The 25494-nt window shown below is 37.6% G+C and overlaps 1 protein-coding gene across 2 annotated transcripts in view; it reads left to right on the top strand.

The window, feature by feature from the left end:
• The window catches only part of Egf (epidermal growth factor), an 84512-nt gene that overhangs the window by 688 nt on the left and 58330 nt on the right, over positions 1-25494 (top strand). For both annotated transcript variants that reach the window (XM_047567300.1, XM_047567299.1), the window contains exons 2-5: positions 18369-18568; positions 20599-20780; positions 21188-21415; positions 22160-22362. In XM_047567300.1, coding sequence (XP_047423256.1) covers positions 18369-18568; positions 20599-20780; positions 21188-21415; positions 22160-22362 — 813 coding nt within the window. The remainder of the gene's footprint in view (positions 1-18368; positions 18569-20598; positions 20781-21187; positions 21416-22159; positions 22363-25494) is intronic.

Genomic DNA, 25494 nt, shown 5'->3' with positions numbered 1-25494 from the left:
CGTCTTTAGGTGTGTATATTTGCTTAATTTTTCTTTTCTGACGCATGTTTATTTCCTTACTGACTGTTAATCTGCTACCAGCTGTGAAATGTCATGGTTTTCAATTGTTGCTCTGTGTGTCAGTGAATGTGTCCCATTGTAAACTACCAAAATGCTTTTTTTTCACATAAACCTCAGTCTTTATTCTGATGTGAGGTGTTACTAACACTTAGTTAATCAGATTTATATTGGAAATTGGGGAAACATATGGTAATTGTTCTTGAAACAGTCTCTATGTAAACCATAAAGAAAAATCATTCTTTGGATAGCTTTGTATAAGAATTTAGAAGTTGCTACAAATCAGTAAAAAATGGGAACAGTGAGCAAAGGTAATTCTATCATTGTGGAAAATTAACCAAAGTTTCAAGTTCAGCCTCCTCCTGCTGCTCCCCACTGCCGCTGTTTCTGAAGCCCTGACGCAGTGCCAGTGTTCTTAGTAACAGGTGCGTTGTAACTTTGAGAACTGCTGAGAAGTGACACTCGGTAACTAAGCCACAGCTCCTCTCAACATTAAATAGCTTTTAACCCATAGTAAAGGGAATTTTACTGAATGCAAATTGCTATCCTATCTGAGACCCTTGCCTGAGGAACATTTTCTCTCTCACTGTTGATTTACTTTTTTATTCCTTGTATGTGGGGCGGTGGGGGTTGGCGGGGGTGTCTCCAGCCTATGGCTTGGGTGAGGCAGCCACTTTCATCTGTTCAAGGGTAGAAGCTGCCCTGTCACTCTTTTCTTGTCACCTTGCCCTTTTGGCTTCCAAGAAAAGGTAGATCAAGGAAAACACAACGATATTTCCCAAAGAGAAAGCTCTGGAAGTCAGCACAAAACTGAGAGAACAAGAACAGACCCGAACCAAACCGCCAAGGCTGGGCTGCTGTCCTGGCTCCAGCCTTAGGGAAGTTACGCATGAGGAAATCAGGTGCTCCCAGTCCCAGGACTGTCGCCAGGCAGAGCTGTAAAAGGTGAGCAGAATACTAGGGTATTTGAAGGAGGGACTGAATGCTAATTATCTCTGCTCCCAGCACCTAGAACATTTCTGCTTTCTTCATGTGAACTCAGTAAATTCTTGCTGAATGAATGAGTCTTTCCCTGATCAGCTAATCACATTGTCCCAGAAAATAGAATCCAAAAGAGGGTGACAGCCTGGTGCAGTGGCACATGCCTGGAATCCCAGCATTACTCAGGGAGCTGTAGCAAGAGCACTGAAAATTTGGAGGTCTTGGCAACTTAGTGAGACCCCGTCTAAAAATATATTGAAAGGGGCTGGGGGTGTAGCTCAGTAGTAGAGCACCCCTAGGTTCAGTCCCCAGTACTGCAGAGAAAGGCCGGGGGACTGGGGTGAGACAAAAACAACCCTATGAATTTCTCACTCAGACGTCAGCCACAGAAGTGAAAACATTTGGATACCATTACATCAGGTAGACTGAAGCACCCGTAGGATGGATATCTCTTCTAGAAGTAGCTGACAAATGACCAGAGTGGGTCACAACCATCTACATGGGATGCCAAGGGTGATAGCAGGAGCTGATGGGCAGCCAGTGGCTAGTAAAGAAGAACCCAGATTGATTAAGTGGAACCCAAAGAAGGGACACAATGACAGAAATAAACACTGATGCACAGCTCTAGGGTCTCAGGGAACAGGCCTTTTGTCACTTGCCACCCTTGGTGATAGCTCCGAAGTGCTTTGCTGAGGCAGGTTGTACCAAACGAACATGAAGCTCAGGATAGGGAGAGTGTTAGGAAGACTGTATCAGAGTGGAAAAAACACAGGTTTTAGAAGCAGCCAAGTCTCATTTCAAATCTATGCTGTCTTCCTTCCTAACAATTAACTCAGAATTATCACTGGGAAATCATACCCATCTCTCCTGGTTTGTTATGGGGATTGAGAGAGATGACATGTGAAATGTACTTCGTGAATGACTAGGAAAGTATGCCTGATAAATGTGCTTTTGGGCTCTGTGTCTTGACTAAATTTCTTTGATCAGATCATACCATGAGTTGCCCTATTTTGAACAGTGCAGTGACAGAACCCCCCGGAGGGTGGAATGTGGGGATGTCACTATGTGACTCTGCCTATTGGCTCCCTCGTTCCTTGTAAGTCACTATTTTAAACCTGCTACTTTACACTCAATGTCTCATGTTAGTTGATAACTGCCTGGGTCACACCCTGGCACCCCACCTTCCACCCCACATTTCAGACGATGATATTTCTTTCTCTTCTTTAAATAGATATAGTGACATCATCTATTTCCCCCCCATTTATACTTGCCTTATCTCTTGCCCTGGGCATTGAGACAGACCACCTCTGCAGCCCACCAAACCCAGCTTTTGGTCTAACCAGATCTAGGTAAACAGAAGCAAGGTTGTTACTCATGTAACTGCTAAGCGGAGAAACCAAGTTGTAGCAACACAAAAATGGGTTTTCTTTCCATTCTCAACCCCCTTTATTTAAATCGAGTATTCTCTTTGCTTCTTGTTAAGCTAAAGTAAATGAGGACAGTGGTAAAGGAAACTGCTGGCAAGTAGCTTTTGAACCTTCAAGCCTGTTTGCCCTGAAGGACGAATGTCAGTTGAGAAGGGAGCAGCAGTTTCTTTCTGACGTCTGAACCTGCATCATTTATGTGAATGTTCTTGGTAAACGAAGGGCAAGGAAGAAGCACAGCCTCAGAGAACTGACTGCAGGAGGAGATCCTGGGGTGGTACCAAGTTGGCCAGCTGGGTAGATCGCTTCTAACAGTGAACAGTGAAATCACTGATTTCAGCACTGGGTCAGGTTTGGTCAGTTTCCCAGTCACATGCAAACCAGAATAATTCCTAGATCCAAATCTTGTTTGTTTTTTCAGCCAGAGTTATACAAAAGGTTTTTCAAAATTCTAACTGTAGAGACGTTGCAGAAGGATTATGCACACCATGTGAATGGTATCCCAAATATCTGGTGCTTTTTGATTTTGAAGGTCAGTAGAGCTTAGCTAAAAAAACGATAAATTTTGGAGACAAATCACCTGCCAAGGTTCAAATCCCATTCTTATTGCTTGTGAACATGGTGTCTCATTTTACTTACTGTAAAATAAAGATAATTATACACTCCTCTTGGGATTATTGTCAGCATAGTGCTAATGTGTTTGTTTTCAATGCTGACTATGCATTAGAGCCACCAATGGAAAGAACATACTTTCTTTCAAGGAAATTCTAAAGCTTTTTCAAGACATTTTCATATTTCCATGAAGCAGTTCAGTGTTTAGTTTAACTTTAGTTATTACTCCAAATTTGAGCAATCCTAGAGTTGGGGAACAAAATGTTAGTTTCGATATGTTATGGTTTCTAATGTTAGAATTAACTTAAAGAAAGAACGGAGAAAGATGAGAACCTTAACTAGAAACCCCGATCAAGATAACTGGAATGCAAGTGTCCCCACCGTCTGTTTGCTTCTTGCCTACAGATCAACACTGTCATCCAGAATGCTAATGCTCTTCACGAAGGAAATATTACCTGGATATTAGGTGAACTAAGATGCAGACTCATTTTGTAGAGCTTGTTTCTTGACACCGAGGTGGCTTTGCATACCATCACTCCAGTCCCTTGCCACCTGTTCCATTTGCTGGGGCCCATGACAAGCAGGTGACTGAGAGTCAGGCCTGGGAGGATGAAGAACATTTTTGCTAGGTGTAGAAGCAGAATAAAATGAAACAGAAAGGATTTTTACACTTCATGAAACCTGACTATGTCTGAAAATGCATTTCTCTTTTCTCTTGGGTGATCAGTGTTATTGTGGAAGAATACATGTAAATGAGTCTTTGTTTAGGAGTTGCTCTATTCCTTGACATTGTCTTTCAGAGCTTTCCTCTCAAATCTGGAAATTAGAAAATCTATAGAAACTTGAGTTGTTTTAACCAAATACAGAGCAGGAACTACTGTCATCACCTCTTGACCTTCTTTCTAAGCCTGGAGTTTGAATTGGTATGTGTGTCTGTTTTTACTTTGGACCTTAATTTTCTGATTCTCCCAAGTCTGGCCAAGCATGCTCATGTCTTGCAATGTCTGGGTTTTCAAAGTATGTCCTAAGATGCTTAGTCCACAGGGATTTTTGTAAATGTGAAGGTCTTTGAGACCTAACTGACTACTATGAGGATGATTCATTGCATGCACTGATGGACTTACAAAGACCCTACCAGTGATAAGGGTTTTGAATAGGAAGGCACTGTCCCTATCCTCCTTCAGAACAGCCTGTCAGTGTGTCATGCATAAGCTTGGTGTGCTATAAGTGAGTTTTATTCCTCAGGCGGTTCTTTGTTTGGATAGATGGTGGCTAGGATACAGAGTCTAATAGCATCATGGCAGCTGCCTTGGCCATGTGCTGTTTCAGTTGAGAGTGTTTCATTTCATCCATGTCAACAATTTTCTGGTTAAAAATTCAAGACCTTGAAGAAGTTCATTCTTCTTCCAGAGATTTTATTCCCGTATAAATGTTAGGTCAAAGATGGAGTATCAGTTGAACTCTATTTTTCTGCGCCTGCTGATACCAACCCTGTGCATGTGGGCACCTTCTCTTCTGAGATTTACAAACAGGCCCAGAGGCAGAAATACCAAGGATCCACTGTGTTTTTCTCCTTCCATCTGAAGCACATATTATTGTTTACTATAGGATTTCCAACTCAAAGGAATTAGCCTCTCCTTGGTGTGCAGGGAAATCACAAAGGTTACTGTCATTAATGTTAATCTACCCAGTACAGGAGACGTGTATCTTTTAGACTCAAGCAATAGTGTTTAGAATTTTAAATGCTCTAAGTGGATCAAAAGCTTTATGATACCTTGGAAGACAAAATTGAAAAACGACTGAAACTTTCACGTCTCCTGATTATTCTAATGAAATCACAACAAAGATTTCACCTCAGAGGAAAGAAATAAGGCATGTGAAAAAAAAGTTCTATCTAAATTCTCAATGCATTTAAAAAGCACCAAGTAGTCCCACAATAAGTGACTGTCTTTTAATACTGGTACATTATCTTCTGAGATGAAGCTGAACAGGAGCATTCCATGCATGGATCTCCCTTTTAAGATAGCGTGTTGATACATATGAAATTACCAGGTTTTATTATTTCTGAGACAGAATGAAATACCCTTTTTCAAACACAAGAGACATTTTAAGGAGTACAGAAGTGAATTGGTCTCGCAAAGGAAAAAATGGAGTAGTTTGAGGCAGGTGGTCCCAGGGTCACACTTGCTTGTTGGCTTGCTTACTTCGATAAAATAGTCCTCTGGTCCCTGGTCATTGCACTGTACCTGGCCTGGAATGTTAGTCCTCAGCTTCTGAGTTGATAAGGTCTGATTATGTAGGTGTTATAAACTGTTGGTACTTGTCTCATAGGATTGTTATGAAAACAAAATTAATTAATGTAAAATGCTTAGACTCTTGCCTTATATGTAGGCAATTACCAGTAATATTGGCTATTAACCAAACACCATAAAAGAATGGCACAAAAGAAGCAGGAAAATATTAGAGGTGCTCTTTGGTATCCGAAGAGGAAAGAGAGTGCATGTAAACCACAAGTGAGGTAGTGAGTTCTTCCCAGAGGGAAGTTTATAGGCTCAAGAACTACCTCCTAGAGGAAATGCTACTCAAGTTAAAATTAGTAGGTATGCACAAGGCTGAAGACAGTGATGGAGGAGAGTATGGGAACAGTAAGAACAAAGGCATGAGATTTGTATTACTAATGCTTCCTTGTGCAAGGATATCATATCCCTAGTTCACACCTCAGTTCGGATTATAAAGAGGAGAAGAACTAGCATCAAAGAGAAACTGGGGAAACCTATAGAGTCCTGGAGATCAAGTTTAAATGTTTGCACTTCATATCCACTGTGTCCAGACTTCTCCATATTTATCATGGAGCACATTCCAATACATGTCTACTTTCCTATTTACTTATAAAATTTAAAGAGACACTATTATAAAAGCATGTTGGATGCATTATTCAAAATCAGAATAATTAAGACTTTAAGATAAAGGAATCAGGAAATAATATTCAGCTTATTATGCTTCATATTATTTTTATCCACTGATTAGGTGACACCTCTCATAATCAAATCATTTCATCCCTTAAAATTCTTTCATTGTGCCTCACATGAGCTTTTGGGGGATACCTTATACCTAAATCATAATATTCTGCCCAAGGTCTTCAAAAGCTCATGCCCATCTCACAATACAAAATACAGTTAGTCCACTTCCAAAGAGTCCCCATAGTCTCAAGTATTGCCCAAAAGTCCAAGTCTAAAGTTGCTGAAACCCAGGCTTTGTGTAATTTTTTTCAAATTTTCTATGATGCTTGGAGAAGTCTAAAGTTGGTTTCCTGGGTTGAGTCAAGTCCTAATGATCATTTTAATCAGGATGTTCTTTTTGATTTGTTGTTTTCCTTGCTGATAAGGTGGAACATAGAGTCCCCAAGTAATTATTTTTTTTCTAAATGGTTTTTCTTGCTATATATTACATTTGCCTTCAATATTCCAAGAAAATTATACAAAGTATTTCTTTCTCTATATCTTTACAGTTATATTTACATATAGCTAGGACACAGAACTTAGCACTGAACTGGACAAGATTAACAAGAACAATGATATTGAAGTCAGAAAATGTATAGACTTCAACATTGTGAAATTTTATTTTGTTTACCAGGAGTACTCAGAGTGTAGTACCTGTAGGCAAATATTTATGTTTAAACTTGTGATTTCAGGAACATCATTTAAAAGTAGTCAAAGGAGAAAGTAATTGTGTTGGTGATAAATAAGAGCCAAATCAAATTTTTTTCCTCCAATAAAATTTTTAGAGATTTAATGAAAAGATGAACTTTTTAGACTTCCTTCAGAGTATTGAGCATTTAATGTCTCTTGGGGGAAGTTGTTTGTTTTGGGTTATGTTTTATTTTCCTTAGTAGAGCTTGTAATGACATTATTGATTTGGTATTTGAAGTGTAGAGAAGCAGAGAGAAGGAAACATTTCACAGAAAGTAGAGGTTAAGATGAATAACATTTTTCTAGGAATTTCCCACAAACTTAGGCCTTTTTACAAAAATGTTACAAACATGTAAACTACCAATTTCCATAACTCAGGTAGGATAAAAATTGAGTCGATAAATATTAAATTAGAAAGGGTTCTTAGTATTATCTAACCAGCTACCTCCTGCTATAGAGGAGAGACTGAGTGCCAGGAGGGAACTCAGGATCCTCCCAGGCCTACAGCTCAGGCACAAAGGCTCTTATTCAGCAAAATCACAATGCATACAACACTTCCCAAATGCAATGCTGAAGGACCCCTCAATATAATAATTTTATTGGTTAATAATTTTAAGTTGGCTTAAGGAAAACGTCTTAATGTAACTCGTTCTCTGTGTTAAAAGTACTTTGAAAATAGGTTTGAAATTTTTTTAACTGTACATTACACCACTGGATTAATTTAAATCAAGCCAGCAATATTTTATTCAACATGAACTTTGTGCTTGGACTGAGAGTGGGACTTCATAGTGCCAGGGGCCAGAGGTGGGATGGGCTATGATTTACTTGGAAACTTTTATGGATCTTACTATTTGATTTTCTTTAAACTAACTTTTACAAAATTCAACAAGTGGTTTAAAACCTTTTTACAAAGAAACTAGAGACTGCAGACTATACAGATATTGCAAACCCAAGAGAACAATGAGAGAAGGGCAGCCCTGTCTCTTTTACTTCTGGAATGAACTCTACGCTGCCTACCTAAGAACTGAAAGCAAAGTAAATCTCTTAGATTAAACAAGAAATAAGGGAAAATTAACAAGGAGGCAGACTGAAAAGTGGATTTACACTTGCTATTTTTAGTGATGAACCTCACAAAAATTGTAAAATGTACCCAATGTGTTAGTTAATGGCCATATTTAGCCACCAGGGCAAGTGAGATATTTAAAGATGGGTTTCCAGAATCTGAAAACAACTTTTAGTAATTTTTACAGTTGTGTTCCAAGTTCTAATATTTAAGACCACATTTATTAAGCTTACTAATAAAAAACCTCTTTTGAGGTTTCTTACATTACAGAAAAAGGGAAAAGTCTCTTGCTATTGGTGAGCACTTGCTCCTCCTGCTTCCTGTGGTGAAAAATGTGACTAAAATAATACATGGGAAACCACAGGGCAGTGCATGAGAATGTGTTCCTTAGTCAGTAAAGACTTCAAAACTGCACAGAAAAGCATCACTGGAAATTTGATAAAATAGATATTAAAAAATACAATAACATTAAAATTATTAATTTATATTTTTGTTTGTATTTTAATATTATTTATTTATACATGTTTTTAAAATTTTGATTCATTGTATACAAATAGGGTACAACTTTCATTTCTCTGGTTGTACACAAAGTAGAGTCACACCATTTGTGTAATCATACATGTATATCGGGTAATAATGTCTGTCTCAGTCTATTTTCTTTCCTTCCCCCATCCCCTCCCACCCCATTTTCCTCTACACAATCCAAAGTTCTTCCATTCTTCTCTTGTCCCCCCTCCACTCCACCCCCAGTTATGTATCATCATCCACTTATTCGAGAAATCATTTGGCCTTTGGTTTTTTGGAATTGGCTTATTTCACTTAGCATGATATTCTCCAACTCCATCCATTTATCAGAAAATGCCATAATTTTATTCTTCTTTATAGCTGAATAATATTCCATTGTGTATATATACCACAGTTTCTTTATCTATTCATCTGTTGATTTTTGTATTTTTGTATTTTTTGGTATTTTTATTAACCAATATTTACCAAGAACTCATTGTGTGTCAAGCAAGATTCTAAGCACTTCAACAAATTATTTTTTAAATTCTTGATAATAATCCCATGAAGTATTATTTTCTCCATTGTTTAAAAGATGTAAAGAGGACACAGAGGATTAAATAATGAGTTAAAAATCTCTCAGTTAATAGTATTGGATCCAGTAGAATCAACATGAGTATTCTGTCTCCAGGGCAGTAAATTTAGCCACATTTGTACACACCTCTGTTTCAACAATGAAATGCAAAGAGAAGTATTTTCTTTCATGAACCAGTTGAAGGAAAGATGGATCAAAGAAGGTTTCATAGAGAAAATTCTCATAAGTCAGAAATGACCTCTTTACATATTAAAATATGTTGTATGAAAACAAACAGTAAAAGTGTCCCAGTGGCCGTGGAGTCACTGCATGTACTGGAACATCCAAGAAAAAATGGTTGATAATTCCATGGCAGCCTTCACAGCAAGTTTGTGGAGCAAAGAAGTTAAAAACCAAATTGCACAAAGAGCCACAGGTGCCTCTGCTGTAGTCACTAACAAGACTGAGTCAATTCTTAAGATACTTTTTATTGGATGAGGAGGAACCATGAAAATATTTGTCCTACACACTTTCCACAAAGTACACTGAAGCAAAGCACTTAGGAGAACTGTAAGGTCAGATGGAGGTAAGCGAAGGACAGATAGGCCAGATGTAATTAAAACATTTTTCTGGGGGGATGGCTCTCTGGTGAGATTCACCCATCCTCTAGGGTGAAACCTGGGGCGGAGGGTCTAGGAAGTTGAGCTGCGGCTTGGGCTCTGGCAGGGTGGCGTTTTTGTAGTCCAGGATAGGTGGGGGAAGGCTTGAGGGTTTCATGTCCCCCTGGGGTTGACTGGAGAGCCTGCAGGGACTTGTGTCCCTCTGGGATTGGCTGGGGACTCCACTGATTGACAGACCGTTGCAAGATGCCACTAGGGTTTATCTGTTGGCGTCTGATTGGTTGTTACTTGGCACGCTCGGCTGCCTGATGTCTGCCCCCATCCAGCCACCTCAGATAGCCCTAACAAGAGCAATCAAACATTATGTGTTCTTCTTTTTTTTTTAAAAGGCAAGAATTTCAATTATCAACTTTTTCTGTGACTATAGTAGATATCAATAATATGCTACCCAAAAAATAACCAGAAAAATAAAACTTTATCCCTCTAAGTTGAAGGTGAGATCTCAACAGTGAGTGAGAAAGTGACAGCTAATTGTATGAGATTTGAACAAGAATATAGTAGTTTGAAAACAGACATTGGAAATATTTCCATTGTTATATGATTTTGCTGTAGAGTCAATTTCAATATGTCACCTACTAAAATCTCATATTTGCATTCTTAAAAACACCTGTGAATGGTATCTAAAAATATTTTAATAATGTTACAATAAATAATTTTTTATTCCTTTTGATCCACTTGTTCAACGACATTTCTAGTTAGTTTGTTTACATTTACTGATTGAAATCTGGAAAAATAGAAGTTCGCTAGTGTAATTCAACAGAGTTTGTGAATAATTGATGGATGTAATGAAAAAGTAAATTTTGTTGTTGGGATTGTGTAAAGATAGCCAATGAAGCATTTCTTTCATTTCACATAATGGTAAAATATTTTTCTCTATGACAGCTGCCTAAGACCAAATATATAAATACATTGAATCAGATTTTTAAATCTCTTTATCAAATTCAAATTAAATGCAAATCAGAAAGTGTTGTATAATCTCAAATTTTAACATGCAGAGGGACTTCTGGGGTTGAAGGACGTCCCTAACTGGAGATGTACACCATATATTTAAAAACATGGGTATAGGCCAAGGAGTGGGATAGCTGGGTCAAATGGTGGTTCCATTCCAAGTTTTCTAAGGAGTCTCCATTATCAGCATATTACAGAGATACAGCCACATCAATGTTCATAGCTTCTCAGTTCACAATAGCCAGATTGTGGAACCAACCTAGATGTCCTTCAATTGATGAATGGATAAAGAAAATGTGGTATATATATACAATGGAATATTACTCTGCCATAAAGAATGATAAAATTATGGCATTTGCAGGCAAATGGATGAAACTGGAGAATATCATGCTAAGTGAGATAAGCCAATCTCAAAAAACCAAAGGAAGAATGATATCGCTAATAAGTGGATGAGGACACATAATGTGGGGTGGAAAGAGTTAGTGTTAGGTTTAGAGTTAGGTTTAGGGAGGGAGGCAAGAATGGAGGAAGGACTGTATAGAGGGAAAAGAGGGGTGGGAGGGGTGGGGGGAAGGGAAAAAAAATAACAGAATGAATCAAACATTACCCTATGTAAATTTATGATTACACAAATGGTATGCCTTTACGCCACGTACAAATAGAGAAACAACATGTATCCCATTTGTGTACAATAATAAAAAAAAAAAAAACATGGGGACAGAACTCAGTAGATAAATCAGGAGAGTGATTTCTGAGTCTTGCCATGTGGTGTGTATGTGTGTGTGTGTGTGTGTGTGTGTGTGTGTGTGTGTGTGAGAGAGAGAGAGAGAGAGAGAGAGAGAGAGAGAGAGAGAGAGAAAGCAGCGCGAGAGAGAACATGTATGTAAAACATCTGGAAAAACTGTCCTAATTCTTCATGTTGGAGAATCCATTAAAATGTCAGTGGTAGTCTTTAATTAAAAGTGAGTACAATTTATGTTGAAAATCAGATGTTTAAACTGCTTTTTTAAGATGAAGGATTCCCTACAGCACAGAAATATTAGACCACTGCTCCTTGTTCGACAAAACTGCATTGTTGTAAGAGTTTTAAAAGTTATGCTGACTGTGGTATTAGCCCAGAGGTAGAGAGATAGACACATTTATTAATGGACCAGAATAGAAAATCCAGAAGTGGACTTATAAAAATTTGCCTGTTTGATCTTTGACAAAGGTGCAAAAGCAATCTGGTGGGAAAGGGATCATCTTCATCACATAGTGTTGAACCAGTTAGACATCCAGATGTTTATATGCCTAGACATCTACAAATGAAATAATGGACCTCAACCAGAACTGTGGGCCTCACCCAAAGATTGACTCAAAATGCATCACAGATCTAAATATAAGATATAAAACTATACAACTTAAAGAAGAAATATCTTTGTGTCCTGGAGTTAAGTAGAGTTCTGAGCCGGGTGCAGTGGTGTGCACTTGTAATCCCATCTACACGGGAGACTGAGGCAGAAGGTTGAAAGTTTGAGACCAGCTTGGGCAATTTAGTGAGATCCTGTCTCAAAATAAAAAATAAAAAGAACTGAGGATGTAGCTCAATGATAGAGCCCCCCTGGGTTCAATACCCAGTACAAAAAAAAAAAAGTTCTGAGATATGATAACAAGGCAGAATCCATAAAAGAAAAAGTTGATGATTATACATCAAAATCAAAAAGGTTGTTCTATCAAAGGCAGTGACAGGATAAAAAGCCAAACTTATGTTGGAAAAAGCATTCGTGATTATATACCTGACAAAAGATATATGTCCAAAATTTATTTTTGTTAAAATTTCAAATGTAACAATAACAAAACAAACCACTTAAAAAATAAACAAAGGACTTACACACTTCAACAAAAAGGATATAAAGATGGCAAATAAGTCCAGGAAAAGATGTTCAACATTGTGTCAGAAGAAAAATTATAAAAAAATTCGTTATAGTTCTATTTGGCTTCTATTTGAGATTCATTAATTAGAGCAGCCTCCATTCTTCAAAATAGCAGGTTGTGTAAGGTAGGAATAAGAATTACAGCAAGAGGAAGGAAAAAAATACCATATGGATGAGGTTACTTTTTTCTAAGGATTAAAGCAGAAGGGACTTCTACTTTAAAGCAGAAGGGACTACTCAGGGAGAATGGAATCTCCTACTTCAGAGGAAGAACTGGGAATCCATCTGATTCATTAAAGCTGTTTGATTATATGGCACTTAGAATGATTGACATCATATTGGTGCAGTTTAGTCTGGTCTTTGGGGGTCTAATAAAGGAGTTCAGTTCAAAACAATGGCCTCATAATATTTGTTTAGTAATCATTAGCTATTGGAGGTCAAATATGGCCCCCACATATTGTCTATTGTGTATGTCTTGATTCCTGGAATCTGTGACTGTTACCTTACACAACAAAAGTACTGTTGCAGATGTGATCTTGAGCTGGGATGATAATCCAGGGTGGTTACAGAGGGAGGCAAGAATGACAAAGGAGGAAGTCCCAGGCGATGCGAATAGAGAAAGATTTGAAAATGTAACACTGCTATCTTGGAAGGTGGAGAAAGGAGTTTAGCCAAGGAGTGCAGAGAATTCATTATATATGGAATGCAATACATTACAGAATTAGATATAAAGTTATTCAGGTGATATGATTACAGGAATCTACTGGAAGGGTCCTACCTCACAATTAGTTTCTAGAACATAGCATGAGAGAATTCAGCCTGATAGTGACTGTGCTAGAAACATTTCCTATGGTGTGTTCCCCCAACAAAATCAGACTAAAACACTCTAAGTACTAAGAGTTCCTGGTGCATCCAGTTTGGGGTAAGCAGTTGAACCTGATGCTTAGAAGCCAGGATCTATGATGAGAAAGTCACAGTTCAATAACTTCTCGCAGATACTTATTGATCCTATGACCATAAGTCAAGCTCACTGCTCTGAACTTTAGTTTCTTCTGTTGTAATTGGAGATGAGAGCACTTACCTCCTAATGTTACCCAGTTAAATGAAATAATATTCAATGTATTACCCCAGAGATAACACACAGACTGAAGCTGTAATTCCAATGCTATTGACCCCCACCACCACTGACTGCCACACACACACTTTCTTGGAGTATTAAAATGTGTAACAGCATGGTAAAGGCTCTGAAAGGCCCTACTGAGGGGAAAAAATCCAAGTTCAAGTTTGCAGAACTTGCTAGGTTTGATTCCTGTGCTGAGAACTTGGGTGCATGCCTCTGTAGATCAAAGGAGAACATAGCTGTGGGTAGGGCAGGGGCTGCATTTTGCCCTGGAAGATACATGTCTACCACCGCTCAAGGTCTAGGTTGGCAGTCCCCATTCATGTTTTTCAGGAAGCAAAATCAAAATCAAGCCCTAGTGTTCTTTACAGAATTAAGACTTACATGCAGATCTTCTGGCCACTCGGGGTGTTATTTGAGTCATTTGATTTCTTTCTCACCTGCCTTGAGTATTGATATTTATGAATAAACTGAGAGGAGAGCTGTGGCTGTCTAAGAAAGTAAATTTGTGCCCCTTTAAGGACCATCATTTAAAAAAAAAAAAAAGGAGATGAGATGGTCTTTCATTGTGAAATAAAACTTTCTGCACTTCATAACATAAAACCTAAGATAGTGTTCCAACAAGTTAGCTCCCTGGGGAATGGAAATAAATGGCTGCTCTCAGGGGCTTCCTGGAGAGGTGGGAGCCAGCAGTGGGAGGAGGTGGCAGGCTTTCTTACAGCTGGTCTATCAGTTTAGAACTACATTCTTCTCTCATGGTGTCATTGAATCTGGACATTGCTAAGTTTCCTTTTCACCTTCTTTGTCCTGTGAGCCTTCAGTCTATTTCCAGATTTAGGGAAGAAGCTTGTGGTAGTGAGGGAGGTGGCAGTGTGGGACCTAAGAGAAGACTTGAATTTCTTGTTCATATGCTTTTACCATAGCTCCCGTGAACCTTTGCCCCCAGGGCCCACCAGAAGGCGATCAATTGCTCTTCTACTCACCTGTGTGGGCCAGTTCCCCAGACTCCAACCTCTGTCATGCAAGATAAAGAGTTGCTTGTTCTAAAATGTTCTGTTTCTGCTGCCTACTTCAATCAAAGTCTGCTTTTTATCACTGGCCTTCTGTGCCATGGAGGCCTCAGTTTCTGTAGTCACTGATGAAAGTCTTCAATATGCTTCAAACATTCTGGACTCCTTTAGTTCTTATTCATGAAGATCCCCTGCTAATCCTCAGGCTGAGAAGTCAGAGGTTCCAATTGATTTGCTGTGACCTGTTTGCTGTCTTTGGGTTTGTGTTCCTTAGAAATGATGTTTGATTTTCTGTGTATTTCCTTCTTAGTGAACTGCACCCAAAATAAACGCTGTAGGTTTTGTCGTGGGAAAGCTTTTGCTGTTCAAACACACACACTCTACTGACATTCAAATCCACATATGGCACCACACACTGGTGTTGATAGAGTCCTTGACAGTTTTGAAAAAACACTGATTTATTTAGCATTATCATTGGCCATATGGAATAATGACATTCTACTGCCCCTAATTCTTAAAGTATTTCATTTTATTTTAAATCATATTATATTTCCTGTCACAAATATTCAGTCCAGGCCCTGGTTTACATGAAATGAGGCTGACAGTGGAAGGAAACATTTTTGAAGGAAGTGGAATTAGAATCAGCTACGCAAGTGAAATGAAGATGAGAGGTCTTGACCCACAACAGCCTGGACCACAGTGGGGAAGATGGAGGCCGTCAGATTGGAAGGCAGCATTAGTTTCCAGTTCTAGCTCCATCACCAACTAGGGGCAGGGTTTTGGAAAGCATCATTACATTTCCCCTTCTTAACTAGGTTCATGTTTTCCAAATTCACTAGGACATGAGAATCGCCTGCGGAGCCTATTTAAAAAACAGATTTCTAGTCCTGCTGAAAGAATTAGGATCTTGTGGGAAGAAATCTGAAACACATACATGCACACATATTCACATGTACACTCACACACACACACACACACACACACACACACACAGTGTGAGTCTTTTAACCTACAATTTTGGGAAATTTTGAAATAGGTAATGTTTTGAGGCTCCAGTTCTAAGATACCAAACTCTGGAAGCTCTGATTGATCTCTGGATGAGCAAAATCTGAGGATAAAATATATTGGTTAATCATACTTAGATTTAGTGTTTTTATAATTATTCTGTGTTTGAGTTTGAAAAGTGACAAAATTAATGCTATGATTCGTGTCTTATGGATCTAAGGATTCTTCCGATTTAAGTATTCAGATTTCTCTTTGATTTATTGACTTTAACATCTGACCTGTCTAGTTCATGGTGGTGGAAGGTGGATAAATGAGATCATGAAGTAAAAGTTTGTTGTTATTATTGCCTCTGTTACTAAAATATCTGCCATAGAATAGATTCTGCTTTTATGAATTTGATATATCTGCCAGTCTCTTTGACTTTTTTCCTATTGGTGAAAACTCAGACAAATAAACATGACACAATTATTTCTTCATTAATTTGTGACTTTAGTCAAAGATTTTTGGGTACCTATTATGTACAAAAGATTGTTGTATGTTCTGGGACAGGGAGCACTAAAATGATCACAGTACTTTTTCCATAGAAACTACCCATGTAGTAAAACTTTTAAATAAATGTTTTATCAACCTCACCAATGTACCAATGCATTAGAAAATTAACAATATGTGTTGGACACGTTAATTCAGTTTACAGAGAAGGCATGATGCACGTATCCGAGAGAACTTTGGCAATAGATCTACAGGCCTGCAGTCATCTGTGGCCCACACATTTGTAGCTGTGCGTTCAGGCAGCCTGCTTCTACTGTCTTTCTTTTCTTCACGATTCATTGCTGAATTAGAACCAGTTTCTGGGTTCAAATTGAAACAATGGAACAAAACTATGTCATGAATCTTTGGGTGTGGAAACCCAAAGCAAATATGTAGTACTCCATGATTAATCAAATGTTTTCATATCGATAATCTCCTTTTCTATCTCCAATAATCCTGTGATACAGACAGGGGAGATCTTGTGAGATATTCAGAGAAACTTGTCAGCCAGGAATGGAAGCCAGTCCTCCTGGCTCCCCCTCCCATTTCTCCTAACATAATTCTGTGCTCCCACAACTGCAGTGGCAATGAACCTGATCCATCTGTCGAGGGGCCTAATGCAAAGAAATGGGAAGAGGGATTCAAGCTCTTTCTCTTAGACATGTATAGTGACACCGGTTTCACATTCTTATGATCTTAGAGTTCTCCCCACTTTTTGTATCTCTATTCTGATGTATCCTCTAAAGTAGAGTTAATGCTTTCTGACTTTAGAACATGATCCCTGTGTAAAAGGTTGTTAATCCATCATTTTGTTTAATCCTTAGAACAAAAAATACATTTATTAAGACCCATTAAGGTATTAAGTTTTAATATTCAAACAGAATGGAGAAAGCCCAGCAGGGAGGCAAGAATATGTTAGCATTCTCCTTCAATCCCCACTCACCCCAGTTGTTCCATTGTTTCTAAAAGCAGAGTGGCCAGCCTTCTCCCCTTTAGTTATAAGAGACCAAGGAAACTAGCTTGGCTGCAGGGGTTGAAGCCATCCCCTGGAGTCATCTTGGAGCATCAAAGGCAAGCTCTGTTTGAGGCAGTTATGAGGGCCGAAGTATCTAAGAAGGGACCAGTGTCCCAGAAGATGTTGAGAACTGGGGAATCAGAGCAGATAGGTGGACCTTACCTAGAATAGGACACCACATATAGGGTTAGGATACAAAGCAAGACCCTGCAGGAACAGAGGAATCCAGGAAATTCTACCATTCAGATTTAGCAAAGAAAAATACAAGGTGCTCAGTTAAATGAGAATTTCAGGTAAATAGAGAATAATTTTTTATTGTGGGCAAGTCCCACACAATGTACTAGTTGAGTGTCACTTATCTGAAATCATAGAAGTGTTTCAGGTTTCAGATTATTTTGGATTTCTGAATATTTTCATGCATATAATGAGATATTTTAGGGATGGGACCCAAGTCTAAGCACAAAATTCATGTATGTTTCATATAGGCTTCATACGCAAAGTCTGAAGATAATTTTACACAATATTTTTAGCGTGCCTGCATTTTGACCTCTATCTGTCATGTGGGGTCAGGCATGAAATTGTCCACTCGGCATTATGTGGGCACTCAAAAAGTTTTGGATTTTGGATTTCATATTAGGGATGTTCAGTCTATACAAGCAATTATAATTCAATTGAACATCCTGTATTTTATATGACAATGCCAATCAGTGAAAATATTTCTGAACTTGTGAAGGACAACTTTCCAATTTTTCTTGCTCTCATTTAAGATTCCTCTATTTTTTTTTTTTTTTTTTTTACCATCTTCTATGTCTAATGATTCCAAGTTCTCAGATTAGGTTAGAGGAAAGGGGCCCATTTCCAAAATATTCAAAATTTTACTTTCAAAGGACACAATTAAAATTAACATTCATATAGACCCTTTCCACAATATGATACAGTACATGATTTCTTTTTGAACATAAAAAGGCATTTTACAAATAAAAGCAAAAAATATAAGTAGTTCATATTTCATAATTTAGCAATGCTTATTTTTATAATTTATTTATAGAGAAGATGACTTATAAGATTAATTGTGAACATCTACAGGAACTCTTTATTCTCCATATAATAGTTTTTATTTGTTTAAAATATAAAACCAGGAATTAAATAATAATTTTGCTTGTGTTGGTTGTCATGGGGAAGTATTTTGCCTAGGGCAGATAAAATACTACTGAAAATGTACAGTTTGGTTTCCTTCTTCCCACTCAGGTCCTGCACCCTACTTAATTTTCTCCCATGGAAACAGTATCTTTAGAATTGATCCAGAAGGCACAAACCATGAGCAACTGGCGGTAGATACTGGTATTTCGGTGATCATGGATTTTCATTACAAGAAAGAAAGAATCTATTGGGTGGATTTAGAAAGACAACTTTTGCAAAGAGTTTTTCTGAATGGGTCAAGACAAGAGGTAAAGTACCATTGCCCATGGTAATCAAAGGGATTTAAATACAGCAAATATGATATGTTGAATTCTTAATGTATAGATAAATAAAAGTACATTATGGATCAAATATGTGGCTGTCAAATGTAGACACTTAATCTGCATCTGTGGTACTATATTATGAATAAGCTCACAGAAGCTCCCCAAGGAGAATGCAAGGACATGAATGTAATTTTGACAATATCTAAGTTTATAGGTCAGTTATGATTAGAATAGATTGTTTGCATTATTATTTTCTACTTCAGTGATGCTCAGCTGGGTGGAGGACTTTGCCCTTCAAGGGATATTCAGCAATGTCTGGAAGCATTTTGGGGGATGTCACTCTGGTTGAGAGAGAAGGGGGAAGGGATACTGGCATCTGGTGGGCAGAAGCGAGGGATGATATTGAATACCCTATAATATTTAGGGTATAATAAGACTTATTCAGCCCCAAATGCTAATAGTGCTGAGGTTGAGAAACCCTATTTTATCTGTATAAAATCTATTATATAAGGTGGGATGGGGGGACCACCTAAAATTTAGGAGGACAATATTTTTCTTCTTTATTCTCAAGGTGTTTGCATTCTGGAAAAAGAAACTGAATTAGATGACAGATAAAAGTATTTTACCTGAAGTACATACAAAAGATACTTAATCTTTCTTTTAAACTGGTAGAACCCTTAAATGAGTCCCAGGAGGCGAGTTCTCTCAATACTTGCAGATGGAGTGCAAAAAGCACATGATTAGAAAGACTTTAAGCATCTATTCCCATTACAAAGTACTCTCTGTCTTTTTCTTTTTTAACCAAACCTTTCTCTCTCTAATTATTCCTAAAAGCTTCAATTAGGCGTTAATCTGTTTTTATCACAACTCTAATACTTGCTAATCTCACTTTTAACAGTATGGCTACTCATTATTCTCCAGCCATTCTGGTAGAATTGTTTCAAAATCTTGAGTCTAAGAATCTGGAGGGCTCTCTGTTACAGGACAAGAGAAAGCATAAACAGTTGTGAATTTATATCAAGTCATCAGAAAAGGATTGCCTTGATCCCTAAAGTTCCACCTTTGTCGTCCCTTTTTGGGGTTAAAACATTTTTTATAGAGGACAACTGTCAAAATGCAAACAACTTACCTGGGAGAGCTAGTATATGAACACATTAGCAATTGTTAAAATGGATTGGTTGGATTGCTTTGTTAGAGATGAGAATAGCTCAAACTTTGAGACCCTGCCATCTCTGCCCAACTCTGTTTAATAACATCACATGCTAGGTAGCTGGAACTCAGCAACTGAGGAGCATTACACCATTAGAATCTGCAATGGTACAAATCAGGGCTTCTACCCACTTTGCACCTTCAGCCCCAAGAATACCAATTAATCAGCTGTTGACCTGCCTAAGGCTGGAATCAGGATATAAGAAAGGTTTCAGTTTGGTTGTTTCTATCATTAAGGAGCAGGGGACAGCCCAAGGCATATAAGAACAAATCCTGCTACCTGGTCAAGGTGTGAGACACCAAGATCTCTAGAAAGGAAGGGATCGATGGAGGAGGAGGGGCCAGAAAAAAATGGGAGCACTAACAAGAACATCTTCCTTTTCATAGCTCTGTACTTAAACTCTAAGGGAAACTTGCCAGAGTTTGAAAAAGTTTAGAATTAAGTTTAGGTGAGGATCTGAACATTTCATTAATAAGTAGAACTGAATAAACTCTGCATGAAAATAGTTAAATATTAAAATAGTTGAAATTATTTACATTTTGGTTGATTGCCTAATTTCAGTAGTGCATAAACTAATTCTCAGTTTCAAAGCTATGATATAATTACTATGCCTAGAGACATTCACATGGAGGTGGGTAATATTGCTACATCAAAACAAAGTCAACTTATATGTGACTATTTTATCATTTAAATAATTTGGGGAATGAAAAGTACTTAACAGAGTAGAATTTTATACATAGCAATAAAATCAGTTTTTCTGTGAATGGGGAAATATTGATAACAGTTGTGAAATTTGATTTTACAGAAAGTGTGCAATATAGAGAAAAATGTTTCTGGAATGGCAATAAATTGGATAAATGAAGAAATTATTTGGTCAAATCAACAGGAAGGAATCATTACAGTAACAGATTTGAAAGGAAACAATTCCCATGTTCTTTTAAGCACCTTAAAATATCCGGCAAATATAGCAGTTGATCCAGTAGAAAGGTAAATTTTGCTGTTTTCAGATATTGAAAAACATTTCAAATCTAATAAAAATTCCTAGAGTCATAACAGTTTGAAGTCAAAGGGGCCTTTGTGAGACCAATGTCCTCTTTTGTAGTACACAAACACCATTTTCAACAGGACAGTAACCTGCTGCATTTGAACTTGCCAGGCTCCTTTTACAAATACTGTTAACTACCATGATTTTCTGCTATAGAAGCATAACTCTTCTAACTTGAACCACATAGAATTTCCTTAATAGTTAATATGTACTTATTGAATTGAATTTTGATTCAAAATAGTCAAACTTGTCCTGTGCAGAAACGAGGGACTGCTGAAACACTGAAAGAATCCACCATTTTGGTGACTATCCATTCAATTATTGGACTATATAATGTGTTTGCCCTCAGGTTTATATTTTGGTCTTCAGAGGTGGCCAGCAGCCTTCACAGAGCAGATCTCAGTGGTGTGAAAGTGAAGACTCTGTTAGAGACGCCAGAGAAAATAACGGCTGTGTCACTGGATGTGCTTGATAAACGCCTCTTTTGGATTCAGGACAACAGAGCAGGAACCAATTCTCATATTTATTCCTGTGATTATGATGGAGGGTCTGTCCATCTGATGAAACCTCCAACACAGTAGGTTTTGCTTGTGGTTTCAAATAAAACAATTATCATTAGAAGTTTGTGTGAAAAATTAATTTTTCTTTTGTCAGCTAAATAGATGTGGTAGTGTTTAGCACATGAATTTTTTGGAGTCTGAAAGAGACTTATCAATTATTAGATGAGTGACTTTGGATGAAAAAGTTATATAACTTTTCTAATCTGCAGTTTTCTGTAATACGGGGATAATACTAGTTCTTGTTTCTTGGGGTCATTGTAAAGATTAAGTAAATAAATACAAATAAAAATAATAACAGAATATCTGGCATACTCTATAATAAGTTCCCACATGTTGCTCATAGTTTATCTTTTTGGAATTATTATGTCATACATTTTGTGAAGCCTCATCTTTCATTTGACTTGCTATGATGCCAGAAAGACCCTCCAGGAACTGAAAGAGGCAGAAGTTTGCCAAACGGGAAGATGACTGAACCGGAAATTCACTTGCATCCTATTCCAGTTTCCTTCTCCATTTTCATCACAGATCCAGAAGGGATCTGGAACTAGAAATTATTTTCTATTAGTTCAGATTATGATGACTAATTAAAATTAAAATTTGTAAAATTTAAGTGTAATATACTTTCCTAAACCTAAATGAGAAATAAGAAACTGTGGGTGATTAAAATTCTGACAAAAAATGGAAATGAGGTGAAATTTTAATAATCCAAAGAATAACTATTCTACCACTCTTTATGCTTTTCCCCTCTTGTTGTTTTTTAGGCACAATTTGTTTGCAATATCTCTTTTTGGTGACCGTATCTTCTATTCAACCTTGAAAAAGAAGACAATTTGGATAGCCAACAAACACACTGGGAAGGATATGGTTAGACTTCACTTCAATCCATCATCAGTACCAGCTGGTGAACTTAAAGTAGTGCATCCACTTGTACAGCCCAGGGCAGAAAACAGTGATCGGGACTCTGGTAAGTCAACTTTGCCTCAAACAGTGCCAGGCACAAAGTCACTACCTGTCTACTTATTCAAGCCATACACAAAGGGTTGTAGGGGAAGAAAATAAATTATTCAATCCTTTTAAGTTCCTAGTTGGAACAAACTCCTGTAACAGAGAGATTAATAAGACAAAAAAAAAAAATAGGAATCCATTAACAGGTATACAAGGGAGAATCTGGGAATGAGTAGCTCTCAAAGAAGTGTCCTTGAATTCTAGTTAATATGGCATCTTCAACAATGAACAGTAGATTTTTAGAAAAGTGACAAGAAAAAGGAAAAGGACGTTGAGTTCTTTGGGGGCAACATGGGAGAAGGCAAATAAATGGCAGATAAAGGCAAGTTAGCCAAGCTTATTAATATAGATTCTTCTCCCATTTCTAGGCCAAGTCTACAGGTGTCTTCAGTGGTTAACCTATGCTCCCTCTGGGAGGACAGGAAGGCATGATACCTTTTGTCTTTGTAAATCTATGTCCTGCTTTAAGCAAATGAAGGGAAGGCAGAGAGTTGTCCTGCCTCTGATTCTTCTTAATTGTCTGCACCTCAAAAATCCTTCATTTTTGGGTGGCACATTCTGGTCTCCTTGATTACTCTCACTGCCACACCCCCAATTTCCAATCTGCCACCAACTACATTTCATTCTACTTCCTAAATACATCTCAATGGTCCGCTTCTCTCCTCTAATGCCACCACCATAGTCCAAACAACCAGCCTTGGCGCATAACCTCTTATAGTGGCTGCTCAACTGATCTTTCTGTTTCCCCCTCTTGCCTTAAGTAACAGAGCTGATCTATTCACTCCTCTGCTTAAAATCCTTCAAAGCTTTCTTTGCATTCACATTGAAAGCCATCATTTTAGTAAACCTGTCAAACCTGTCAATATTTAGCCATCCTGTTCTGGGGCTCTCTTCATCCACAGGGTCAAAACAAAGTCGTTCTATGGGTCCTCAGACATGCCAAGCTTCCTTGGCGAGTTAGGCTTTGCAGTCACCCTTTTCTCCTTTGGGCCTAGCTTCTCTTCATTTCTGAACTTAGTGTTTTGTACTCTGGTCAGCCTATCACAGTAGCCTTTTCTCCTCAGCATAACCTTCATTGAACTCACTGGAAGGTATAATTATACATCAATTTGCTTTCTTTTTGATTCTTTCCCACTTTTTATAAATGACATACAGGTACTTATAAACCTATCATATCTGTTTTCTTTTTTTTTCCCACCACCATATGTATAGTGGTGATTCATAAATAAATAAATTTTGGACAATAAATGTAGTCATGTGAATGAATGAATGACTAAACCTAGTCACGGTCCCAAATTTCTGCTTCCAAGTATAGTTTTATCTGTTTGAATTCTTTAGCATCTAATTTTTTAAAAAAATCATCGAGATTATAAAATTTTTTATAATTGTTAGGTTACTCAATATGGCTTATATTGCCACACAAATGATATAACATTAATATCTCTAATATCATACTAATATCTCTAATATCACACTAATATCATAAAACTTTTATGAAAAAGTTTTATTTCAAGAAGTTTTTAAAATTACTTAATTCTATTCCCAAATAGCCCTCTGAGGTACTGAAAGAGAGGTGGAACTGTTTGTTTCCTCTGCTTGCTTCCTATTGGGGGCCATTAGGGTTTGGTGATAGTGTAGAAATGTGAGGGACCACAAGGTCCCTGCCATAGTTAGTATATAAATGTGTTCACACCTACCCTAGACATGGCTCCTAAAGAGATCTAAGAGACTGAACAGAACAAGCAAGAAAGTATGGATAGGAGGTTGGGTCAAAGAGAATTGACCTTGTTATTTCTTATATCCTCAGGCAGTTAACTAACAATGACAATGCTCTTTTATCTGGTTTATTTAAAAACTCACCTAGAAACTAACATTTAACATCTGTAATGACTATACTTTCAATGCAGGTAATAAGAAACTGCATAGGATAATATAAATTCCATACAAGTTATTTTAAAAAATGGATTTACAAACAGAGAAACAACATGTATCCCATTTGTTTACAATAAAAAATGAATTTACTTGAATTTAAAAAGCACAATTTGTGGGCAATAATTCAACTATGGGTTGTAGCACTGCATTAAATTGCAACAACCAGGTCGCATCACTTTAGGAAGGTGAATACGGTCCACACATAAAGGTAGTGAATGAGATGTACTGCCAGATGCCTCCCAAGGGAGATTTGAATCAAGCTGACTTCAAATATAGCTCATTGTGTGCGAGGTGATGACACACCATGAAATCATAACAACAACTACTTTGAACAAGTAGTTATTAGTCTTGTTCATAATATTACAGATGTCTGTCATCATCAACATCTTCTCTCACATTTATGTATAGGCTTTATGTTTCCAAGTGTTTTCATGCTCATTATTTTATTGATTCATCAAGCAACATTGAGAGACAGTAAGGATAGGAATAATTGCATTCATTTCATGGTTGGGAAAATGAAGAAATGGGAGACTTTTCTAAGATCACACAGATGATGATGAATTTTGAAAAACAAAAAACAAAAAACAAAAATGTTCCTGATCATCAATCTCTTAGTTTATGTTTCTTCAGAGTCATTCACTTTTCTTCAGCCCCTTTAATAGGGAATTCAAATATATACTCATTGAAAACAAGAATTTCAGAAGAAATCCCATAATGATTCACTAAAGAGCAGCCTCCTGAAGTGACCAATAACAGAACTTGACTGGCAGCCACTGTTAGCTGCAGAGCCAAAGACAAACCTGGAATCTACAACTCAGCTGGCATTTGGAGATTGATTGACTTCAGTTATAGACCCAAGGACGAACTTCACATTTACTGTTTTAGTCAGCTTTTTTGTTGCCATGACCAAAAGACCCAACAAGAACAACTTTAGAGGAGGAAAAGTTTATTTGGTGCTAATGGTTTCAGAGGCCTCAGTCCATAGATGGCCTGCTCCATTGCTCTGAGCCCAAGATGAGGCAGAACATCAAGGCAGGGTGTGTTGGAGGAAAGCAGCTCAGGACATGACAATCAGGAAGAGAGACTCTTCTCTCACCTCAGACAAAATATACACCCCAAAGGACATGCCACTAATGACCTATTTCTTCCAGCCACACCC

The sequence above is a fragment of the Sciurus carolinensis genome, chromosome 10, assembly GCF_902686445.1.
Source record: "Sciurus carolinensis chromosome 10, mSciCar1.2, whole genome shotgun sequence".
Lineage (NCBI taxonomy): Eukaryota > Metazoa > Chordata > Mammalia > Rodentia > Sciuridae > Sciurus > Sciurus carolinensis.
The sequence above is the reverse complement of the archived record's forward strand: the minus strand, read 5'-3'. Positions and strand labels throughout refer to the sequence as shown.